General features: G+C 37.1%; 1 protein-coding gene across 1 annotated transcript; it reads left to right on the forward strand.

The window, feature by feature from the left end:
* Window positions 1–437: 437 nt before the first annotated feature.
* On the forward strand, window positions 438–950 carry LOC118694482 (cornifin alpha-like). Its single transcript, XM_036395585.1, has one exon. It carries the CDS (start codon window positions 438–440, stop codon window positions 948–950), a length of 513 nt encoding a protein of 170 aa, XP_036251478.1.
* The last annotated feature ends 23,905 nt before the right edge of the window (window positions 951–24,855 follow it).

Here is a 24,855-nt window from a genome sequence, read left to right on the forward strand (position 1 = left end):
TCAACAAATTTTGAAATACGTTTTGCTAATATATCTAGAAACCACAATCACAGTCTATTCAACAGTAATTGAATAAAAATCTATATTGCTAAAAAGTCAGATATAACATTCCTTTATTATGATACTCTGTGATATGCTTTACATTCATACAAACATAATAAGCGTTTTGCAGTGAGGTTAGATAGGAATCTAGCTGTCAGTTTGCATGCACATTATATCATTTTTCTTTCCAGTACCACTGGATGCATGGGACAATGAATAATATCTGTTGCAGTGTGATGCCATGCCTGAGTTTCCTTGTCCACAAGGTTCTGGCCAGACTGCATGGAAACTTTCCCAAAACCCTGTGTCCCCTGCTCTGAAACCCAGAGCACGTGTTAGCTTTTCAGAGAGCAGTGATGCCCAAAATGGCCCCCAGTCCCTAGGGGGTACCCAAGATGGAGGATGCCACATGGCACCATCCCAAACCTGGTCATCTTCTTCAACAAGATCCTCTCAAGCATCCCAAAATTCCTTCCTCATCCCTCTCTCCTCCTGTTCCTCGTCACACCTTTCGTCCTCCCCCCTTTCCTGCAGTACCCTCAGCTCCACCTCTCTACTCCTCCCAGGGGGCGTCTGCCAATGTGAGGTCACCAGGTGTCCCCGCCCCCTGTTCCCATGGTATCCCCGCCCCCTGTTCCCATGGTATCCCCGCCCCTTGCCAGCCCCCTGTCCCTGCCCCCTGTTCCCCTTGTGTCCCCGCCCCCTCCCCGGGTTCCCACGGTGGGGGCACGCCCACTGCACTTCCTCACAGCTGTATCCGTGATCCCATTGCTTCCAATTCAAAGGATACAGGGCAGGAAGCTGCAGACCCAGTACAGGGTCCCACTTTGTCATTTGCTCCTGTTTCATATCAGCCTGCAGCACAAGGAGGAGTGGCCCCAACTGCTAACTGGAGCTCTTTTGGATGACAATTGATTAAAGAGGTCTGTAAATATCACCAGGAGTATGGCCCACACAGTCCATATTTCCGTAACCTTTTAAATTCTGAATTGAGTAGGACTGTAGTAGTCCCACATGATTTAAAACAGCTTTTCTCATGCCTCGTGACCTCTACAGAATTCAATGGGAATTAGCATGGAAACAATTGTTAAAAGAGGTTCTCCCAGGCTTGCATGCTGATCCAAACACAGTGAAAGATGCTAATGGCATGCCAATTACCATTGAGCATCTCTCCGGTGAAGGTCAATGGTCTTCACCCTCAATCCAAGCTACCACAATTCCTGTAGAAACATTTGAGAAAGTAAAGGAAGCAGCTGAAAAAGCATTCTTTTCCCTCCAACCTGAGGGGCCTTTTGAGCCCTACAGTAAGATTAAGCAGCTACCATCAGAGCCTTTTCTGAAATTTGTAGAAAGGTTAACTAGAGCCATTGAAATAGAAGTTAAAAAAGAGAATGCAAGGGAAGAGGTTTTAGAGGAAATGGCATTTAAAATGCAAACGAACAGTGTCAAGCGGCAATTTTGAGTCTCCCTGTAGAACCTCCCCCTAGACTAAAAGATATGCTTCTAGTTTGTAACAGGAAAGTGCCTCTGATGAGTGTGGCTGAAGACACCAGACCAAGGCTGCTGCCAAGACCACCAGAGCGTGTCACCGTTGCCAGCCCTGCGCCCATTCCCTCAGCCCAGCAGTACCCTGGGCAGCAGCAACGACCAGCAATGGTGGACCCCACAAAGCCATGCCTGCTTTGCAATAACCTTGGGCATTGGAGTAACCAGTGCCCCCTGAAAAAGCAATTTGATGAATTTAGAAATGGCACAGGAGGAGAATTACGAGCACTCCCAGGGGGTCAGCAACAACAAAAAAACTGAAAGGGGAGCGCTAGCCTGCCAGGCGTGCAGACACAAAAAGAGCAGGCCAAGGGAATAAGGGAAGCAAAACGAACCAAGCGGGTGGTAATATTACTATTTCTGTAAGTGAAGCAGACACTTCAAAGACCACCTTTGCTGGTCCACTGTTGAAAGTGCAACAAAATAACCTTTGTTATGATTTAGGTGAACCTATGTTAACCACGTCTTCTGTCAATGGGCCTTACAGGTTGCAGCTGACAGAATCACTCCACCTGAAAGACACTGACTGGCATTTTGTCTCTGTCAATCCAGAACAGAAGGGCACTTGGCACCAAATTCGTAGTTTAGTACATCGTCATTGGGGACGCCAAACACACACCACATGAGATTGAAATTGCTCCAGGAATGACAGCATCAGATCCTGAGCAATTCGTTCTCGGGCTGCACTGTTTCCACCCACCGCTGTTTCTTCCCAAAGGTCAAATTGTTGCACAAGCTATCCCTGTGCTGTTTTTGCCTGAAGGCACCGAAAAACAAGTCGCCCGGGTCCAAGTTATTGGGAAAGACAAACCCAAATTATGGTGTAATGTCAGTGGGGGTGGGGAGTCAAAACACATTGAGATGCTTGTAGACACGGGTGCAGACTGCACAGTGATCCCAGTACAAGACTGGCCAGCACATTGGTCTTTGCAAAACGTTGCTGGTCATGTTCAAGGTGTAGGAGGCCTGCAATTGGCAAGACAATCCAAAAGCATCATCCAAATAGAGGGACCAAACGGACAATTGGCAAATATCCGTCCATTTGTGTTAGATTACTCGGAACCTTTGTTAGGGAGAGATTTAATGGCCCAGTGGAGTGTCACGAATGATATTCCAGACTCTCCACAGCATTTTTGTACAGCGGCCATTGAACAACAGTGCCCCACCCAAAAACGGAAGTGGAAAACAGACAAACCAGTTGAGGTGAAACAGTGGCCGCTCAGTAAACAAAAAAAAAAAGCTGCTTGAGGAGCTAGTGGAAGAGCAATTGAAAAAGGGTCACATTGTGGAGACCACATCCCCGTGGAACTCTCCAGTGTTTGTCATTCAGAAAGCTGACAAAAAGAGATGGCGGCTCCTCCATGACCTCTGACAAATTAATAATGTCATTGAAGATATGGGCTCTCCCCAACCTGGTATGCCGTCCCCAACAATGCTTCCCCAAGATTGGAAACTAGCTGTTATTGATATAAAAGATTGTTTTTTCCATATTCCCCTACACCCTGACAATGCACCGCATTTCACATTCTCGGTCCCCACCATCAACATGGAAGCCCCTAAGAAAAGGTACCATTGGACAGTTCTCCCTCAGGGCCTTAAGGTCTCGCCAGCAATCTGGCAGTGGTATGTCTCTTGCCTGCTTTCCCCAGCGCATGCAGCCGCAGAAAAAGCCATCATCTATCATTATATAGATGATATCCTTGTGTGTGCCCCCAATGATGATTTACTCACACATGTGCTTGACCTAATGATCGATGCATTGATTGTTGCAGGGTTCAAGCTCCAGGAAAAGAAAATTCAAAAGATGCCACCTTGGAAATATTTGGGCTTAGAAACTGGAAACAGAACCATTGTTCCTCAAAAACTAGAAATCAATCCAAGGATCAAGACCCTTGCAGATGTCCACAAGTTGTGTGGGTCTTTGAATTGGGTAAGGCCATGGCTCGGTCTGACTAACAAAGACCTTGCCCCTCTTTTCAATTTATTGAAAGGGGGAGAGGACTCAGATGCTCCTAGGTCTATTACCCCAGAGGCAAGGAAAGCTCTAGAAAAGGTTCAGATTGCAATGTCCACAAGACTGGCCAACCGATGTTGGCCTGACCTGCCATTTAAATTTATCATCTTAGGTAAGTTGCCACACCTCCATGGAATCATTTTCCAGTGGGAGGAAAAACAAGCACCTAAGGCAAAGGACACACCTAAAAAGGGCCAGGACCAGAGGGACTCTCTCTTGATCATAGAATGTGTTTTCCTCACTCACAAAAGGTCCAAGAGAATGACAAAGCCTCAGGAGTTGGTAGCAGAATTGATCCAGAAAGCAAGGACCTGGATCAGGGAGTTAACAGGATGCGACTTTAAGTGCTTTCACATTCCAATTGAGGTAAAATCGGGTCAAAATACTATGCAAATATTGGAACAATTGTTTTGAGAAAATGAAGTGTTGCAGTTTGCTCTGGATTCCTATGCAGGACAAATTTCTGTAGAGCTGCCTGCCCACAAAATGTTCGAACAAGATGTTCAATTTATTCTGAAATTGAGAAGTGCTCAGAGTAGGAGACCTTTATGTTCGAACAAGATGTTCAATTTATTCTGAAATTGAGAAGTGCTCAGAGTAGGAGACCTTTAAAAAAGTCTCTGACTGTTTTTACAGATGCGTCCTGGTGGTCCCACAAGTCTGTTATGACTTGGAAGGATCCTCAAACCCAGCAGTGAGAGATGGACATTGCTGAGGTGGAAGGTTCACCTCAGGTTGCTGAATTGGCTGCAGTTGTTAGGGCTTTTGAAAGGTTCTCAGAACCATTCAATCTTATTACAGGTTCTGCATATGTGGCAGGAGTAGTATCCAGGGCAGATCAAGCAATACTGCAAGAAGTGTCTAACATCGCACTTTTGGAATTGCTCTCAAAACTTGTAAAGTTAGTCACTCACCAGGAGCAACCATTTGATGTGATGCCTGTCAGGTCACACACTGACTTGCCAGGCAACAGAAGGGCAGATGCCCTTGCTGCACCTGCAGAGATGGCCACTCTCCCAAATGTTTTTGAACAGGCAAAAATCAGCCACCAGCTTTTCCACCAAAATGCACCTGGCCTGGTTCGTCAGTTTCACATCACTCGAGAACAGGCCAAAGCGATTATGGCCACATGCCCAAATTGCCAACAACATGCACTCCCTACAGTGAGTACAGGAGCAAACCCAAGGGGGTTGAACAGTTGTGAACTGTGGCAAACAGATGTTACACACATACAGTCATTTGGACGGCAGAAATACGTTCACGTTAATGTAGATACCTTTTCTGGAGCGGTCTATGCCTCTGCCCACACAGGAGAGTCATCTATCGATGCCATTAAGCACCTCTTACAGGCTTTTTCTTTCATGGGCATCCCCAAGGAGTTGAAAACTGATAATGGACCTGCCTACAAATCCAAGGATTCAGGATCTTCCAGCAGCAATGGGGAGTAGAGCACAAAACTGGCATCCCCTATTCCCCTACAGGTCGAGCCATTGTAGAAAGGAATCACTGTGATATTAAAAGAGTCCTGGACCAGCAACAACAGGTTCTGAAGGTGGAACCTCCCCACATCTGGTTGTCCAGATTATTGTTCACAATAAATTTTCTGAATTGTTCCTTTGGCAGCCTGATCCTGCCCATCCTACGCCACTTTGGGGGGAGCAGTCGTATGTTGATGAGAGAAAAGCCTCCGGTTTTAGTAAAGGACCCTGAGACTTGGAAGACGGTGGGACCTTACAAATTGGTTACTTGGGCACGTGGAGAAGACTGTGTGTCCACCCCCTCTGGGTTAAAGTGAGTTCCTTCCAAATGGGTAAGGCCCTATGTTCCCAAGGTCTCAGAGAAATCTACAGAAACGCCCCAGGTTGCCAATGCTACCTGGAGAAGGAAATGCCGCACGCATTGTCTGGAGGAAATTCCATTTATGCCTCCTATCTGGAATAGTTTGTCTTAAGTTCCTTGTACCAGTTTAGATCCCACAGTTCATGTGTAGTCTTGAGACATGAGACCAAACCTGCTCCTCGTCCTACTCGCAATCATCCCGCCAGCGATCTCCTGGATAGTCCCTCAGCCCAAAGAACTTATGGACTACCTCGGCAAAAGACCTCGGACATCAAGAGAGAAACTGAGGACTGGCTGAGTGGACTGTTCAAAGGCTGGGGACTCTCAGGCTGGCTGGGATCTATTCTGAAAACTGTGTTTAGTTATTGTTGTTGTAGTTGTTAGCATTGTTTTTGGACTAGTCAAATGCGTGGTTCTCAAGTTGATTTCAAGCTCATCTCCCCCTCCTGAAGTTTACCATTTGGAAGCCTCAGTGGAAAGCACTGAACCTCCTGTAGAGGAGGAACTGATTTACCAACCATGCTTGGGCAAGCTTTCTGCAACATAAACACAGTCCTCTTCTTTTTAAACAAAACTAGGGGGAAATGTTGCAGTGTGATGCCATTTCCTGTTTCACCTATCCCAACCCCCCAGGTGTGCCAACCTCTCCTTTCCCCTCCCCCTGTCCCCAGGCTTAAAAGGAGATGGGACCATGCAGTCTGGATTCTGTTGGGAGCTGCTACAAGATTCAGAGGTCTGTCATCCTGGAATAAAACTCTGGATTAAAACTCTATGGCAGAATCCTCTCCTTTTCTCTTCACCGTCCCCTGAACCTTTTCCACCAGAGGTAAACTGAGTTCCTACTATGCCTGGATTTGTTCTGAGTGCCCAGCTGCAGCATCCAGCCGGCCAAAGGTATCTCTGAGGTGAAACAGCGCAGCTGCCGCCTTTGGCCAAGCAGCGAGGGCCAGACGAGCCCAGGCACATCCCACCCGATAATGTTGGGATTAATATTCCATAGTATCTATGCAGTATGATGTTGTATATGCTATTTTCATTGACACTAGTTTATAATTTGAAGCAAGAAGCTACGATGTAGAACTGGGTATTGTGTACTATAGAGCAAGAAACTGGCATTTGCATTTTTATGCAGTCTGTGAAAGACAGTCTCTTTAAGAAACACTGAAGTGCTGCATTGCCTGCATCTGTCTTCTCTGTAAGACAAGTAATTATTTTCTATGAGTCAGTATATTGAGCATGATAGCATTCACTTAACATCCTTCATTGTCTTTAATTTTTAAGTTTCAATGAAGTTGGATTGGCTTCCTAAAGAAGACTAGATTGATATGCTAAATACAATAACATAAGTTCTGGAAACTAAAGGCTTCTTTTTTCATGTTGCTTTCTTTGTGAGTACTGTACACACTTTGTAAACAGAGAATTTTTTCTAGTTTAGATTATACTGTAGATTCTTATTCATGTTTTGTCACACCTTTCTTACATCTATTTTGAAATCTTATAAAAGATTTCCTTTTTATTTTTACTAATGAGACTTTTTTCCATCCTCCTTGAGTTTTCCAGATTTCTTTTTTTGCATCCAGAAAATAAAATAACAAGAAATAGTCCAGAAACCATTAGAGTACGACGCATCAGTGATGAAGATGTTTATGGGGAAAGTAACATTTAAAAAAATCTTTATTTTCTGCTTCATGCTACTGATTTGCGTATGGATGGTAATTATCTTACAGAAGCATACTAAGCATTGATGCAGAATGATATGGAACAGGAATGGCCATTTCCTTTGTAACAGAGGAAATACCAATTATCTTGTTACTTACTTAATCACTTTCCCACAGGAATGTAGTGTTTAGACTTTCTCAAACTTTCTCAAAGAAATAGAGGAGATTCAGAGTCCTTTTAAAACCTGTGTAACAGCTTCTGTGTAAATTTTCATGCTTTTTCTTTTGATAATGCCATCAAAAATAAAAACTAGTAATTTCTCTCAATACCTATTTAAATGTTGAAGCCACATAGGAACTCAGAATAACTCTGTAGAAAGATATAGATATAGTCTTTCCTAATTTTTGGTATATTGTTACGGTAGTGATTTATATTAGGAGGTTTTAATTTATTTAAAATTAATATATTTTACTTGGAAATGCATTTAAATGTGTTGAGATTTCTTATGAGATTAGAGTAATGGATTAACTTTACAAAAGAATTTAATTTGTTTAAATATGGTTCACAAGTTTTGAAGAATTTTCCTTTCGAAAACTAATAATCTTCTGGGTCTGTGTTTCTCCTCAGGAGGGACTTCGGACATCTGGGCTGATGGCCACCTCAGGACTGCAAGAAGCAGTCTTTGTGATGCTCAGCAGAGTTCAGTGCCTCTTCTGCTTGGGACTTACTCTAAAATTCAAGATCTCTAACCAGCTTGGCAGCTTTGCTTTGAAAGTGGTCTGATATCTCTAATCTGCCCACCAGATAGTCCTTTGTCTTGAGGCTGACCCTACCATGCACAGAGGGTGTGTAGGTGAAACTGGACTCTTGTCTGCCCCAGCTGCTGCCTCCAGAGCTGCCCTGCTCAGCTTGTTCAGCTGCCCAGCACAGCGCCTGGCTGGCCTCGAGCCTTCCCTCTGTCCTGCAGTGAATCCCACAGCTCAGCTCCGTCTCCTGGGTTTGCAGAGCCACTTTGCTCTGCTGCTCCTTAGTGGAGCTGTGCAGAAGTAGAAACAAGCATGTGAGTTTGAAAAGGGCCTATTTCTAGATTTTTCTCTGCCCATTTATAAAAACTTTGTGTAGATCGGGCATGTCCTTAGCATCTAACTGTGTGAGGAGGGAAGAAGGTACAAATACTATTTGTATTTTGTAAAGTACTGCTTCAATACATGCACATTGTTTGTCAGCACTGGATGTTAAGACAATTTACAATCATTAATAATCTGGACACTGGCACGATAACACTTCATCAATGACATAGTTTAGATTAGAACTCTATTTATACAGCTTACTCCTATTACTGTTTCCTTCCTAATATGCATTTCTCCTAAGAGTTGTGTGCATTGCAATTAGTTGTAAAAAGTATAGTTATATTTTTTGAAACAGTAATGAAGATTATGAAAATGAAATAAGCATTCAGTTCTAATCTGTCATATAACTGGTGTACAATAAAAAAATTACAGTCTTGATGAATTAGATTTTTTAATCCCATTTCTGTTAGCAGCTCTGTTCTCTGTTGAACATTTTTTCAAGACTTTGTTTTTTTTTTTACCTAATTCCAGTTTGATTAAATAATTTTTAAGCAGCTTTAGTCTGAAAATTGAAATATGCTTTTAATATTTTCTAGTTTAGGACAATCTTCACCATAAATTTTTAACTAACCAAAAAACCCTGACATCTTCTGTGAAAGATGCATCAGATAGGATCTGGTTAGCTTCCACTACCATCTAAAGGAGCTATCTGTAGTCTCAGTCTTCTCATGGAATTATCCTGAAGATTTATTAATTTTAAGGTTTGTTGTAAGCTTTTTTAAACATAAAGTCAAGAGAGAAGGTCAATCTCATATTTATATTTTAATTTTGAGTAATCTATTTAATTAAAAGTCCAGGTGTATTTACTTGAAATTTATATTTGTTTAATTAAAAATATTAATTCAAGAAAGCCATCTAGCATATATTTACTATCAGTCCTATAGGAATAATCAACATTTAACACCATTCCACATGTTGCTGTTTTACTCTGAATTTTATTATTGAAATATAAATAGCCATTTGTATTTTTAGATAAAGGTGTTAGTAATGTTGTTTTTATTATTAATCCAATTAGTCACCATGGCACAAAAGCTGGTAGTGAGTGATGAAGTCTGCTGACAGCACTAAGTTGAGACATTATCAATACAGAGAAACAGGATATCACAGAAGAGGAAAAACTGGAAAATGCGAGGATAGAAACAGGAAAAAATTGTATTAGAAATTAAAATTTACAGTCCTAGGTTCTATTAAAAATGCTATAAGCTATTGTGTTCATTATTTGGAAATAATTGAATTGTGGATAAGCTTTGTGATGAAAGGGGGTTACACAGACAGAATACTCCAAGATAGATACATCCGCAACTGATAAGTGCTACCTTTCTTGTAAATGGCACCACTGAGAATTCATTTGAAATTCTGTATAAGGCTCTGGTTCTTTGTTGTAATGAAGATGAGCTGAATTGGAACAAGTGAGAAGAAAGACAGGCAGGATGACTTGGAAAAAGAAAAACCCATCTTATGAGATAACACTGCCAAAAATAGTCTAAGAAGGCACAGAAAATATAATATATAATCAGTCATTACCCTGTTAAGGTAGGAACAAATTTTATGGCTTAAAATCCATATTAGAATTCTTATGGAGTGATTTACAAAATCCTCTATTTCAAACGTTGTCTGCCTCTGATTATAGCTGAGATATTCTACACTTTCTTTTCTATTTTAAATAGCTGACTATAATGTCCTATGTGATTGTAATGTTGCTAAAATATATTGTATCTATATATTTTCTCAGTCTCATAAGCCATTTTTACAATCTTCTTTGTAAAATAAAAAGAGGTAAAATTATCTGAATCCAAGTCTGAGGATCTTATTTATGATTTGCTGTAACTGATGGTCTAAGACCAGTATTATGAAAAAATAAACATGGTTAAAAGTCTTATCTGCTTTGACACACCAAAATTAGTTATTCAGGTGCACATCTTCTACATTTGAAGATTTAAAGTTTCATTGTTCCTTGTTTAAAAGACATGGGATGAAATAAAGCTTTTCTAAAGGCAGCCAGATCAAAATCAAAAACAAGGGCAGTCAGTGGTTACAAGTCAATTTTTTCACTAGATATTAGTGTCTAATTAGTGGTATAGCACTGACTTAAAAATTTTCAATAACTCCTAAAAATGGGATTAAAATTCTTTATGTATTCAGGAATGGAAAGTCTCATTCCATTAATATTTTACCTATGTTTTGCCAATTTTTAAATTACAGTTTACGTTTCAGTTAAAGAATTATTTTTTTAATAAGTAATGTGCTTATTAATATTGTTAACCTCAGGCCAAATCTGGGACTTAGGGGAGCTCTCATCCCCAGTCTGTTTGCTGATGTTTCTCTTTAGGTGACCCCATGGCAACCAGACTAAGCATGTCCAAAAATATAGATACACTTGCACACAGTGCAGAGGTACATCTGTATGGATGGACATAGAGCAATGATCCTCCTAGCACCCACTTAAACCCCATCAACACTGCCAGCTGTGAACAACTCAGGCAGATCTTTCTTTTCTTCACTTTATCAAGACAAGAGTTCCTCCTTTATCACTTCCCCCATCCCCAACTCTCCCTTGAGCAACTGCCACATGCACATCTGCTGATGTCTCTCAAAGCCTGAAGAGTCTTTGCCAATCATATTTTCCCAGAGTCCCAGCCCATGTCTTGGGCTCTGTTTGTCCAGCCTTCACTTCTGACACCAGCTTTTTCAGATTCTGAATAGCATTGACTTGCTGTTCAGTTCAGTTTGAGGAAAAAAGAGAATCCCATACACAAACAGAATCCACATATGTAAATACATACACTCACACAGAACAGAGTTGGTTGAACTTTTCATGTCAGTGCTGCACCATTTCTTTAAAGTCCCACCTGTTAGTGACATAAGCTCTAGGGTTTGCTACTTTCTTAAAATGCACTTTACATCATGGTTTATATATCAGGGCTTTTTAAATTTATTGAATTTGCCTTTACTGTGAATAAGATATCTTTATAAACCATACTCTCACAAATATATTGATTGGTACATATTTGGTCTTGAAAGTGCTCATCATAATGAAATAAGTTTCAGGATGATTTTAGAGAGCAATGCTACATAAAACAGGATGCAGTGACAAGGTTTTATCTACTGAATAAAAAAAGATAGAAACAGAAACTTGGAATCTAAATGGCTACTAGAGAGGATAATTTTCTGTATCTTTTAGGTTTGGCTAAAGTCATGACTTGTTTTAAAAAAAGTAAACCTCGTCAGCATCTGATTGCAAGAGATCCAATTTAAAAGCATCACAAAATAATTAAAATATAATCTTCACCAGGAGGTTTTGGACATCTTGTCCTTGTTGGTAATTGTACAAGAAAGAAAGGACTGCAGACAGGTAAAATCATACAGAAAAATCTCATAGGCTAATAGTCTGTTAAGAGATTTATCTTATTTGTTTCCCAGAAAGAGACTTTGAATTTACTGCACAAAGAGAAACATTTGCTTCAGTCTAAAAAAATAATTTTCTAACTTACAAAATCACTAAGTATATATATATCTTATGCTAGAGCACATGCTTACACTAGAGTGAAATTTTCTAATGCACGTACAGCTACTCTCTATAGTGACACCCATCTTCTCCCTGAATTTTATAGAAATAGTCACAAGCAAATTTTTTCAAGTCAATCTGAATTATTTTTTCTCTAATGCTGGAGGTGGCAGAATTTGATTCAGGAATCATTACTTGTTTTAAAATGATCTTCAGATCTGAGATTTGATTTTTTCACCCCCTTGGTCATATAAACTGATATCCATGTCATTTACCTTTGAAATTTTTAAGCTGGACAGTTATTGTGCACAGTGCACAATAAATGGCAAGATCTTTGGGTTCATTAAGCACAAATTATCTTTCATAATTGAATTATCCACATAAGTGACAAATACCAATGAATAGATATGGGAGAAAAATATCATCTGAGAACTATACTCTAGGGTTTTATGAGACATAACGCTGATTGAAGTTTCCTTGTGTTTAGAGAATGATAAAACTCTCCAGTGAGCTTGATGAGATCTAGTAAAAATGGACTTTATACAGAAAAAAAATATCTGTAAGAATACCAACAGAGTTTCTGGACAAGAAGGCAAATCATTTTATGCATTCTACAGAGCTGCTAATTAAAGTCTACTTGGAATTTTTCTAAGTTTGCATGAATATGAGAAGCAGAACTTGAATACTATCAAACTTAAATGACATCAAAAGAAGCAAAGCAAAGAAAGTGGAGGAGGTAGAAGAATCTGAAAGACAAAAAAAAAAAATAACAAGGAAAGAAAGAAAAAGATGGAATAAGCTGAAAGGGATGAAGGGATGTACATGCTTCTGTAATGGGTGGGGAGCTAAAGTTACCAAATAGGATACCTATCACTGCCAGAAAATATGATTCTTAGGCTGAAAAAGTTGCAGTTTTCAAAAATTTTCAACACTATCTTTTATCTATGGATAAGAGGGTTGATCAGACAATTATTTCCCTCTGGTTCTAGTGAGAGCTGCTAACCATGCAATATTTGCTATATTTGTATCACTACATCTCTGTATGATCTTTTTATTTTCCAAATTTTTTTCAGTAAACATAGGTAAGATATTTGAAGTTTAAGGATCATCTATAAACCTTTAATAAGGAACTTTAATAGTTCCTTACTAAAATGAATCAGTTAGTGTAGAATTTAGATATAACTTTTAGACTAAAATTGTGCAGGTCAGAGTTTTCCAGTGAAGTCTTTAATAACTCAGTTCATAACCTAACGTTTATAATAGTATTTTAAGTTATAGGGGAGGAGAAAAATGCACAATTCCAAGAAATTTTGTCAGTAATATTCTTACTTAAAATTCTTGTTCTCTGACCAGTGAACAAAAGGCTGAATCTGGTAGGAGGCCTGATCAGCCCAATTCTTTTCCAGAATAATGTAACAGAAAGAGTCCCTCAACTTTCCCTCCTATCTGCAAATGTCCTGATTCTTAATTAAGTCACTAGCATGTCTAAAAAAGTGCTATACATGTTAATAACACCAAAACCATTAACAATGATAACAACAGCAACAGAAAAAATAACATATATACTAACCAGCATTATAGTGTGACTGTAATTTGAGACTAATACTTAGTACATTAAAAGTTGCATAGAGGCTAATAAACACCTTTGGTAATAAACACCTTTGGCCTAAAAATTTATGTTCAGGACTATGGTTATTGCCTCATAAACAAGAAAAACCCCTCAAATTACCATAATCAACTCTGCTACTTACCATGAGTAGAATGCTAAAATCTCTACACTGGTTTAAAGTAAAATGAAGCATAAATTCATTCCTTTTGTAGTTTGGATTGTGCATTTTTGTAGATCTAAAGAGAGAAATCTGTGTACCAACCACCAATTTATTGGAGCATTGCTAATTAGCATATCTAATTTCAAGCTGTACTAATTGCCTTTGAAAATACCAAGCTTGTTTATTAGCCATTTCTTATTTTCCTGAAGGAAGAGTCTATTTACACAGAAGCATTCTCCATAACTGCAAAATCATTATCCTGGGACCTAAGGAAAAAAAATAAACCAGCATTTCAAATGTATCATGGCTAGGTACAGTTTTTTTGTCTTATATAATGAAATTTTAAAATTAAGTTAGCAGATACCTTCCGGCATTTCAGTGGGGGCATTATTTCTATTAAGTGTTTCATCTGCTTTAAGTATCATAAATTTGAATATTTCAATTGCTTTGCAAGCAGCACATAAATATTTTGCTTTTTTTTTTTGGTATATGTCTCATTTAATGGTATACGTCCAGACAAAAAGCATTATGAAGTTTAATTCATGTGTGCTTATTCCATTAAAAATAAATTGCATAATTACTAAAATGTCTTAGTCATAAAATAAATTTCCATAGCTGCCTTCTCTGTTTCAACAGAATTCCTTTAGTTGTTTACCTACTAAAAAGTCCAACCATAATAAAGTCAGTTTTACTACGGCTAAAATTGAAATAATTACATGTTTAACATTCAAAGTTTTATTTTTTTCTGTGATAAGAAGATATAAACTGCTAAATTTAAACTGCTATAGTACTGCTGTTAGTATACTAGAGACTAATATGTAAATAGAAGCAACTGTGGTAATAGGGAAGTAAAACATTTAATGGATGACAAAATCAAATTTGAGTAAGTGTAATACCAATATTTTAGAAGAATCTAGAAAGCTTTATCATACATTAAGCCTCTGGAAGGAAAAATTTAAAATTCACTTTCTAATTGTTATAAGACTATAAACCAGGAAATTTTGTCCATGTTTTTAAAACTGTGAAATACAAGAAGAAAAATGAGAACAGTTTTTGTAGAGAATATTGATTTTTACCTTAATGTAAAATTCAGAACAGATACAGAAGCCCATCCTTATTCACCAGTTCTCACTATTCACACGATAAATTAACAAGGTGGTAGCAACTGGTTTTAGTTGGGTTTTTACTCCTTATCTTAAAGCAGGATATTCACCCTTTCTCATTTTCCCACTCATGTGCTTAGAAGAGAGGAAAGGGAAGGAAGGAAGGAAGGAAGGAAGGAAGGAAGGAAGGAAGGAAGGAAGGAAGGAAGGAAGGAAGGAAGGAAGGAAGGAAGGAAGGAAGGAAGGAAGGAAGGAAGGAAGGAAGGAAGGAAGGAAGGAAGGAAGGAAGGAAGGAAGGAAGGAAGGAAGGAAGGAAGGAAGGAAGGAAGGAAGGAAGGAAGGAAGGAAGGAAGGAAGGAAGGAAGGAAGGAAGGAAGGAAGGAAGGAAGGAAGGAAGGAAGATGAGAATTTTTTTATTCATAATATGACAGTTATTGAGTTAAGAACTCAAATTTAAAAAACTGCAAAGGAATCATAGAAGTATAGAATACCTTGTACAGAATCATAGAAGTATAGAATATCTATCTATCTATAGAAGTATAGAATCATTAATGTTGGAAAACACTTCTAAGATCACCAAGTCAAACCATCGACTTAGCACCACCACTGTTCACCACTAAACCATGTCCTCAAGTGCAGTATCCACATGGCAGTGTACATTCAGACATACAACTGATGGTTGAGGTAAGTGCAACAATAAAAAGAAGCATAGCAGAGACAGCTCTTATCAAAAGAAAAAGATATAATTTTCCTGATATGGAAATACCAGCAGCCTTAAAATTTGATTGAAACATATTCCTTTTTTATAGATTACATATATAAGGGCTAGCATAAAAATTGCATTATCCATAATCTATTGTGATTGTGATCTCAATCCTTTGCTCTGCAATATCAGAATCACAAGAATTCATGGAGAGATGTGAGTTTGTGAAAATGTAACCTTTTAATAGGATCCAGTTAATTTTTTCTTTAAACCATGCAAATGAATGATCCAAGAGGTACAAAAAATACCCTTAGGATGACTGAAACATATTGTAATTTGCCACCTAAAGTTTTGAATTTGAAATTTCATAAATTTCATCTGTATATGTACTAAACTAAGGATTTGCAGTTTAGAGTCATAGTTAATCTGTGATCATGGATGCAGCACATAAAAATATCAGCAGCATTTGTCAGGTTTATTCAATTTTAATAACTTACAATAATAATGAACTGTGAGAAGGAGAATAAATAAATTGGGGCAGGGAAAGCAAACCAAATATAAAATGAAAATATAACTGAGTACTTGCCTCTGAGTCAGTGCTACAGCATAGGAAGCATTTGTAGTGAATATGGCTAAAGAAATACCTAACCCAACTGAAAGTAGCTCTGTTATCAGAAGCTCACTTACAGCTTTTTCTTTTCCCAAATCTGAGCTACAAATCTCAGGACAGTGGAACTTTACCTAACCTTCTCTTGCATCACAGCCATGGTAGGTATTACACGTGTCATATCTATTTTTCACAGATTTTGTTTACATCAGTCTAGTTAAATTAAATGCTTGTGGAATGACTATATTGTTCAAATGCATTTAATAATGCCATGATAATCACGATAACATATTGCGACATATCACAATTGTTATAAGGATCTTCTGAACTTTCCTGATAAAAATTTAACATTTTGCCATAAAATCCACCCTTGATTCATTTTAAGAAAAATACATAGTCTTTTTCTTTTTTTTTTTTTTAATTTTATTTTATTATATGTCTTAGGAACAGCTTTGGTTCAGTAATAACTAGTAAGTTGTGTTGTTTTCCATTTCTATGAGAAAAAATGCTTACAACTATTACACTCATTTTTGAATTAGTGATTTGAACCAGTTGAGAGATGTTCAAGATTTTTCAAATCTTTGAAATTCATTCAAGTGAAATATTATTGGAAATGTGGAATTTCTTGTCAAGAATTGACACGATAACGACTTTTAAAAGAAATATTTATCAGTATCCTTAAGATCTGAAGATAATTTGCTGAAAAAGTGATTTGACCCTGCACTCATTAGTCTACAAAATTCTGTTTGGAATACTTTTCACAATTATAGAACCACTTAGATGGGAAAAGATCTAAAAATCAGTGAGTCTAACATAAATCTAACACTGTGAAGTCACTACTAAAACATATCCCTAAATGTCACATTTACATATCTTTTCAATACCTCCAGGGATGGTGACTTAACCACTTCCCTGAGTGTCTTGTTCCAATACCTCAAAAGCTTTTTGGTGAAAGAATTTTTCCTAGTGTGTAGTCTAAGCCATCTCTGGGGTAGCTTGAGGCCATTTCTTCTTGTCCTGTCACTCGTAACATGGGAGAAGAGGCCGACCCCCACCTGGCTACAAGCTCCTTTCAGGTACTTACAGGTCATGATGTGGGGTCCCCTGAGCCTCCTTTTTCACAGGCTAAACAACCCAAGATCCTTCAGCTGTTCCCCATAAATCTTGTGCTCCAGACCTTTAATCCTCGTTGTTGCCCTTCTTTGGTCATCTTCCAGTCAGTGTCTCTCTTGTATTGAGAGGCCCAAAATTATATAGAGGATTTGACATCTTTCATACATTCTAAATTATCTTCACATGCTGTTTATTCATCTGGTTTTTTTTAAGATTGTGTTAATTAAGCACTACTAAGGACATTGCTTAATATATTACCCAGGAAATTTGTTGCTTTAATGAGTTCATGATTTGATATTTTAATCTTTATTGCATGACTGAATGTAAGAGATTCTAGAAAAGGGTAGAAAAAAAAGGAAAAGAAAAAGAAAAAGAAAAAGAAAAAGAAAAAGAAAAAGAAAAAGAAAAAGAAAAAGAAAAAGAGCAATGTCGTCTTCTTGCCAAAAAGAGCATATGTAAATTCTAGTTAATTCTGAGACTCTTCACGAATGAGGCACCTTTTCAATAGTTTTTTTATGAGCTTTAACATCTTTAAAGGCAGATGTTTTGAAGGAAAAAAATAACACATAGTAACAAAACTCAAGGCATATAGACGTACAGTGTTAAATCATTCATATTTTATCTTGTTTACATTCATCAATTTTATTTTATCTTGTCTTTACTCACTGTAATTTACAATATTCAGAATGGACTATATTTCAGAAATATGAAATGGTAAATTTCAATGTATAACAACTATCTTTGTAGAATAAAACATCTTGAGAGTTCACATCTTAATGTGATTCAATTTAATCTGGAATCTGTCAGTGGAGCAGAAATGGGTGGACCATGTCTGTCACTTCAAGAAATATGATCACATTCTTATTAGTTGCTGTCATACCAGTATAGTGCTGGTGAGAACCATGCTCCTGTAATGTGAGGTGATGTACAATGAAAGAAACCTCCATTATTTCTATTACCTTCTGAAATTGTTTCAGTTACAAAATAATTAATAATGTTCATTATTTGATTACATGTGCTGGTTTTGGCTTGGGTAGAGTTAATTCTCTTCACAGTGGCTGGTATGGGGCTGTGCTATGGATTTGTGATGAAGACAGGGTTGATAATATAGAGACGTTTTTGTTATTGCTGAGCAATGCCTGTACAGAGTCAAGGACTTTTCTACTTTTTGTACCACCACACTTGTCAGAAGACTGGGGGATGCATGAGAAATTGAGACGAGGTACAACTGTGACAGGTGACCCAAACTGAACAAAGGGATATTCCAGACCATATGGGATCATGCTCAGTATATAAAGTGAGGGCAAGAAGGAGGAAGAGGGGGATATTTGGAGTGAGGGTGTTTGTCTTCCCAAGTCAGCATAATGCATGATGGAGCCCTGCTCTCCTGCAGATAGTTGAGCACCCACCTGCCCATGGAAAGAGGCAAATTAATTTATTACTTTGCTTTTCTTGTGTGCACAGCTTTTGCTTTTCCTAATAGTTGTCTTTAGCTCAACTCATGATTTTCTGGCTTTTATCCTTCTAATTTTGTCTGCAGTACTACTGGTGGAGGAGTGAGCCAGTAGGTATGTGGTGCTTGGATGCTGGCAGGGGTTAAAGCATGACAGTACGTTCAAAGTTTCATAAATAACAGGTTATTGTTCTTTTTGCCTTTGCGAACTGGTCTGGCACCACATTTTTCTCTTACTTGTAATAAGGCTTGCATATGTGTGCACCTTGAAAATAGCAACTGTTCTGAAGAGTTGACAGAAATACAGAGAGTTGATTGTGTCGTCTTGCCAATAGAGAGACACCAATATAAACAATATTCAACAGTATTAGCTGAGTTAGAGGAATTTTTAATCTCACTAGGTAAGGCATCCCTGTTTCAAGAAGTGAAGCTTGTAAGCACTATTCCAGATGCTACCTAGAGGTGGTTGCTTATGTTCTTTCTTTGTCTGAAACTGTGAATTCTTGAAAATGTATAACATCTTTGAAATTTTTGCAGTATCCTTGAGAGTGTAAATGTTGAGGCAATTGTGCTGTTTCAAAAATTCTTCTACCGGAATCAAATACCCAAATACCTATTATGATTATTTAATAATTAAATGTGTCCTAAAAAGGGAATAAATTGCTTATTCAGAGAACTTGAAAAATTCTAACCTTAGCATTTGGCAATGTTATACATGTGCACTAGGAATGCTGTAGATGGACAGTAAAATAAAACTGATTCATTAGTAAAAACAAGTCATTTAAACATAAATGTAGTAAGTTATGTGATTTTAGTTTCTTTTGCTTCCTACTAGGCATAAATATTTTCATGCTTAGTTTAACTTTTATTGTAGTGAAACCTGAAGAGATCTATTTTTCATGGTAATGCTGTCTACTTGAAAAATTGCCTTTAGTTAAAAATGTGATAACTAGCCTGAATGAGACAGCCTGCATTCATAATTGCAAACAAAAAATAAAGACGTACAAAATTCACTTTGGTTAAGCTCCTTGATTGAGTCTTTATTTCTCTAGGTAGATACTGAAAATTTTAAGGAATTTATATTATGTGGGTTTTTTACTAAAAAAAAGCCCTTAAGCCTATCACAATAAATTGGCATAATATATTAGCTTTGACACCATATCATGCACATTAATTGAATCTTATGTATCAGTTTTTCCCATGTGTCTGCTGTGGTTCTTAGAGGAGCATCCTAGTAAGTATCAAAGTAACTAGGATTCTAGACTGTCTCGATCTATATGCATTATTCAAGAGACAGTTTAGCAAGGGGCTAATATTCTGAAAAGGATTGTGCCATACTTCCTTTATTCATCACTTCTGAGTATCTTGACCTTCATTTATTTGTCCCTGACTATTTTTTTTACTGTATAACCTGATTCAAAATTTCCCTTCTTCAAAATTTTCTTACAAAATAAATTAATTATTTCTGCAATCTGTCTTCTAAAGCATGGTGCAAGATACATTATCCAATGGGGTAATGCAGGGAGAAAGCGGTTGAAAATGGAAAATTGACTGAGAAGCAAAGGGATAAGAGCTGCTTTCACTCAAAGATGACCTTACAGCTGGAAGACACTAAGAATATTCGGTGTGAGAACTTTATATGTTGTGGTTACCTTGTGTTTTTCTGTCTACCTCAGGGAGTGGAATTTCTGCAGAAGATAACAGGATGTTGTAAAAAAACCTAAAAAACATTTTTCACAGGCCTAGGCCTCCCAGTGGGGAGGGGGAAGAGAGATACAAAGATTGGAGATTGTAAAAGCACAGTCTTGTGAAGGAATACACATGTGGGAACACCTACAATGTGTTAAAGTAGGGGATAAACATGCACTTTTTGACCTTCTAAGAGAGAATGGATTTAGCAGTGTATGTGTCCCCATTTATCCAGTGTAATGATGAAATAAATCTACTCTTTAAGCACTTCATCTGTGGATTTTGGACATGTTTGTTACCTGCATATATTTGATTCTAACTCTTCATGTAGTTATCAAAATGAAATGTATCTCAAGAAAAACATACTGTTTCCTACAAAAAGTCATTTATTATGAACACCACTTACTATAAAGTGTATTTCTTTCTTCCAAGATTATCTTTCAAGTGTTGTTGCACTGTATGCTTGAAACCTTTATTGCAATAATTGCAAGCAACAATTTTCCCAATATTTACGCAACAAAAATTCAAAGGGAGAAGTTTTTAAGTTGGATTTCTCACTCCAAATGTATAAATGTAATGGATTACTATGTGAAACTTTATTAACTCTCATGTTCATTAATGCAAACCAGATCACATTTAAGAAGGAAGAAGGAAATAATAGGCTATATTTCTCTATTTAATATAACATTTGTGATGGCTTACCTTTTTGTCCTCTTCAATGTAGTCACCAATGGTAATTTTTCATTACATAAGTATTGCCTTACTCTGGGGATAAGTTAGACTCTGAGCTTTTGTACATAACACACATTTTGGAGTATTCTTCCCCCCAGTACCTGTTGTATGTTAGAAGTTCCTCTGTGAATTTACTAGGTTTTCTGCTCTTCAGAAGCAAATAATGCCTTTTGAAAAAATCATCTTCACACCCAGAGAATGTAGATTATTTTTTAAAAATGTACTGTGTATATAATCTCTGCATTAATTAAAAAATTCTATCCTTACTTGAAAAGATAGTTTCTATAAAATAAAGGTGATGAAACTAGTCATTGGATGGGATCTCTAAAGGTCATCTACTCCAACGTCCAATAAATGAAGCCTAGATAGATGAGTGGCAGAATTAGCTCTTCCTGTTAGCTATTACATGAATGATTAACAGTGGATAGCATCTCTGTGGGTAATGAATACAGGGTTCTGATGCAATGAAATACTTCAAACTCAACAAATTAGTAACAATATACTGCACTACAGCAAAACACATGCACTGAACCACATTCCCACAAAATCAGAAAAGCAAAAGGAGAAAATAAATTTTCATTTTGATCCTGATCTCTACATTTGTTAAATTCTCCAGTCTAGCAAGTACTTTCCAATGATTAGTTCCAAAATGGTAGCCTGTATTTCCAAAGTTTTCTTTTAGTGTGAATAGGTTATAAAGTCCTCACACATTTTTTTTTTCTGACATCTGTTTCACCAGATTTGGACTACAAATAGAGGAAGGATCCTACATTCTGTATGTTAGTTTAAATCCATCTTCCAAGAAAGACCACATATTCAATCACAAGTTGGACCGAAATTAAATACTTTTTATAACAAAGATAATCTCTAGTTATGAATTTTCCCTGACAGAAGTTAACATTGAACTTGGTATTCTATTAATGACATTTTCTTTAAATTCCATACAGGTAATAAAATATTGTCTGTATTGACACCTCTTAGTCTGTTACTAAAAGGCAATTTCAAATGTCAAACAATCTACACTAGATCTAACCCTCTGTAGTTTAAAGAATTGCAAAAAGATCACTTGAGATGACCTCAGTAATTGGTTTCTGTACTGTATAAGCATTTTTGAAACATATTATAAGGAAAGTAAATCCAGGGCAGATAGATGAAGCAAAATTTTAATTACTTCTTTACAGGAACATACATTCTCCCTCTGCATTCAAAATCAGATAGAAACTTATATAATGCTGACAATAAATAGCACACGTACAAGACTGTATTAGTATTGGTCACTAGCTCTTCAAAGGTTCTGTTTGTTTTGGGTTTTTTTTTTCTTTTTTCCTCCTGTCTATACCAGAAAAGTGACTCAGCTTGAGGTCATCTTGAGATGATGCCTCTGGCTCATTAGTTGAAGGTAAATATGCTCTTCAACAGCTGTCAAGGTCCTGTCTAAAAAATATGGAAACAGTTTTCTTCATTTAATGTTTTAAATAAAAAATGCATATTTCTACCTATTTTTATCAAAGATTGAATGTTATTTTCTTATGCACTTAGTAATTCCTTTTTGTACTAAACTAAAATAATTTTACTTTTTTGCTAAAGAAATATGCATTTTATTTGTCTATGTACAAATTTCCATATAGTTTATTTTATATATATATATATATATATATATACGAAATATGCATATATTATCGGTTATCTATGTGTATATATATATGTGTGTTTATATATATATATACACACACATATATACATATGCATACCTATATGTATATATGTAATATATGCTATGTATATGTGTATGTGTGCATATATACACACACAGACACATGTACATATATAACATATAAATTACATATATCTATATTACTGATTTCATCCTAGACCATTATCTGTCTACAAGATTGCTTATTTATACTTGTCCTCTTTAAATTTTAGTCTCCCTCCAGAATTTTTTCATGCTTATATTGTCTAATAGTCATCTAGAACTGCTCACCTAGATGAAATAGTACTGTAAAATCAGATTCTGAACTGCTAGAATTAACTTGACATCTCAATTGAATGACTTTCAATACAACTTGTTACAAAACTTCTAAAATATCCTGTACAATCCAGGGTGTTAGGACAAGGAACTCACTTTACTTTTTATATATTGATAAATATAAACTGAAATTCCTCTCCCTCATAGACTAGTTAGTAGAACTTCCTAAAGTTATTTCTTAATGGGTAAGATAGGTACACTCCTAATCAGAAATATTAGTAGTACTTTGAATTATTTTCTATCTGCACACCTTATAAAACAAATGGAAGAAAACCAACACTATTACACCCATTCCTCCAATTTCCCAACAGACTTCAGCTCAACTATCAGACTTCTAATCTCTTTCATTTAGTTTAGAACAAAACAAAATCTACAATTCTTTCAGCATTAATTACTCAACTAACATAAATAACTTATTTTATAAATAATGTTTAGAATATGCTAAAATATTTTCTAAAACTACTTTAATATTTCTGAAAAGGTATACCTTTTATTTTTTAAAATTCCTTTATCAGAGAAACCTTAATTTTGGGCAGGCTACATTAAATTCCTAATTTTCTAATACTTTCCATTTATTTGCATAAGTAAAAATACTTTTCTGATTGTAGAGACACTAATCCATTCTCTATTAAAGCAGCCACAAAGCCACAAAGCTAACATTTGACAGGTCCAAGTTCTAACTTAACAGAACAGAAGCAACACATTACCTGTCCAAGCTGATTCTTATTTCGCTTCTGCCATTTCTTATTGTCATACATATTTCTGACTCCCTGTTCCTTGAGGGTTTTTCATCATGAAAGAAACAATTTGGTTTCTCTTTCTCCATGGATATGAGGATTCTTCTTGTGTGAGCATTTCAGGCAAAATATCCAGTAGAAAAGTAAATAGTGAAGTGTACTCGGAAGTGAAATAAATTATGTTCAGAGGTTTTCTGTACAGAAATGAATCTGTGCTAACTCAAGCACAGCCATGGGACCTCAACGAAAGGTTCAGATGACTCCATGTCATCTGAAGAAAGATGAGACCACTGGTGGGAACCACAGCACCAGACTGAGATGAAAAAAAATGTAGGTGCTAGAATCTCTCATTGCTAATATATTTTATTATTTTATTTTATTTTACTTTATTTTATTTTACTTTATTTTATTACAAGCTAATATAAGCTTGTAACTAGAAGGAAATGTTACATTGCCCATTGTAATATCATGGAAACAGGTTTTCTTCCAAGGTGATGAACATTCAGTGTATAGTATCAACTTTTAACATTTCATTTAAGCAGGTAGCATCTGACTGGTGACCTGTCACTAGTGGGGTTCCACAGGGCTCTATATTAGGTCCTGTGCTCTTCAATATTCCTATCAATTACTTGAACACAGCACTGAAAGGGATACTGAGCAAGATCACAGATGATACAAAACTGGGAGATGCTGATACCTGTATAAAATCTGTTACTCCAAACTATATAATCACAGATGATACAAAACTGGGAGGCCCTGCAGAGAAACCTCAACAAATCAGAGGATTGGGTAATCCCAAAAAATATGGAGTTCAAGAGAGAAAGTGCTGGATTCTACACATGGGATGGGTCAACCTTGGATGTAAGTCCAGACTGGGGAATGAGATGCTGCAAAGCAGTGCTGTGCAAAGGGACCTGGGGATCTTGGCTGATGGCAAGTTGAACATGAGCCAGCAGTTCCCTGGCAGCCAGGAGGGCCAACCTTGTCCCGGGAGGCATCAGGCACAGCATCACCAGCTGGGCAAGGGAGGGGATTGTCCTGCTCTGCACTGGGGCAGCTTCACCTTGAATACTGTGTGCAATTTTGGGTGCCGCAATTTAAGAAAGACTATTGAAGATGGTCCAAAGGAGGACAATGAAGATGGTAAAAGGCCTCGAGGGGAAGCTGTATGAGTACTGGCTGAGGT

Source organism: Molothrus ater, chromosome 1 (genome assembly GCF_012460135.2).
Source record: "Molothrus ater isolate BHLD 08-10-18 breed brown headed cowbird chromosome 1, BPBGC_Mater_1.1, whole genome shotgun sequence".
Taxonomy (NCBI): domain Eukaryota; kingdom Metazoa; phylum Chordata; class Aves; order Passeriformes; family Icteridae; genus Molothrus; species Molothrus ater.

What these genes read in the sequence shown, in the direction of transcription:
- LOC118694482 (XM_036395585.1), top strand. Translation starts at nt 438, where the DNA reads ATGGAGGATGCCACATGGCACCATCCCAAACCTGGTCATCTTCTTCAA.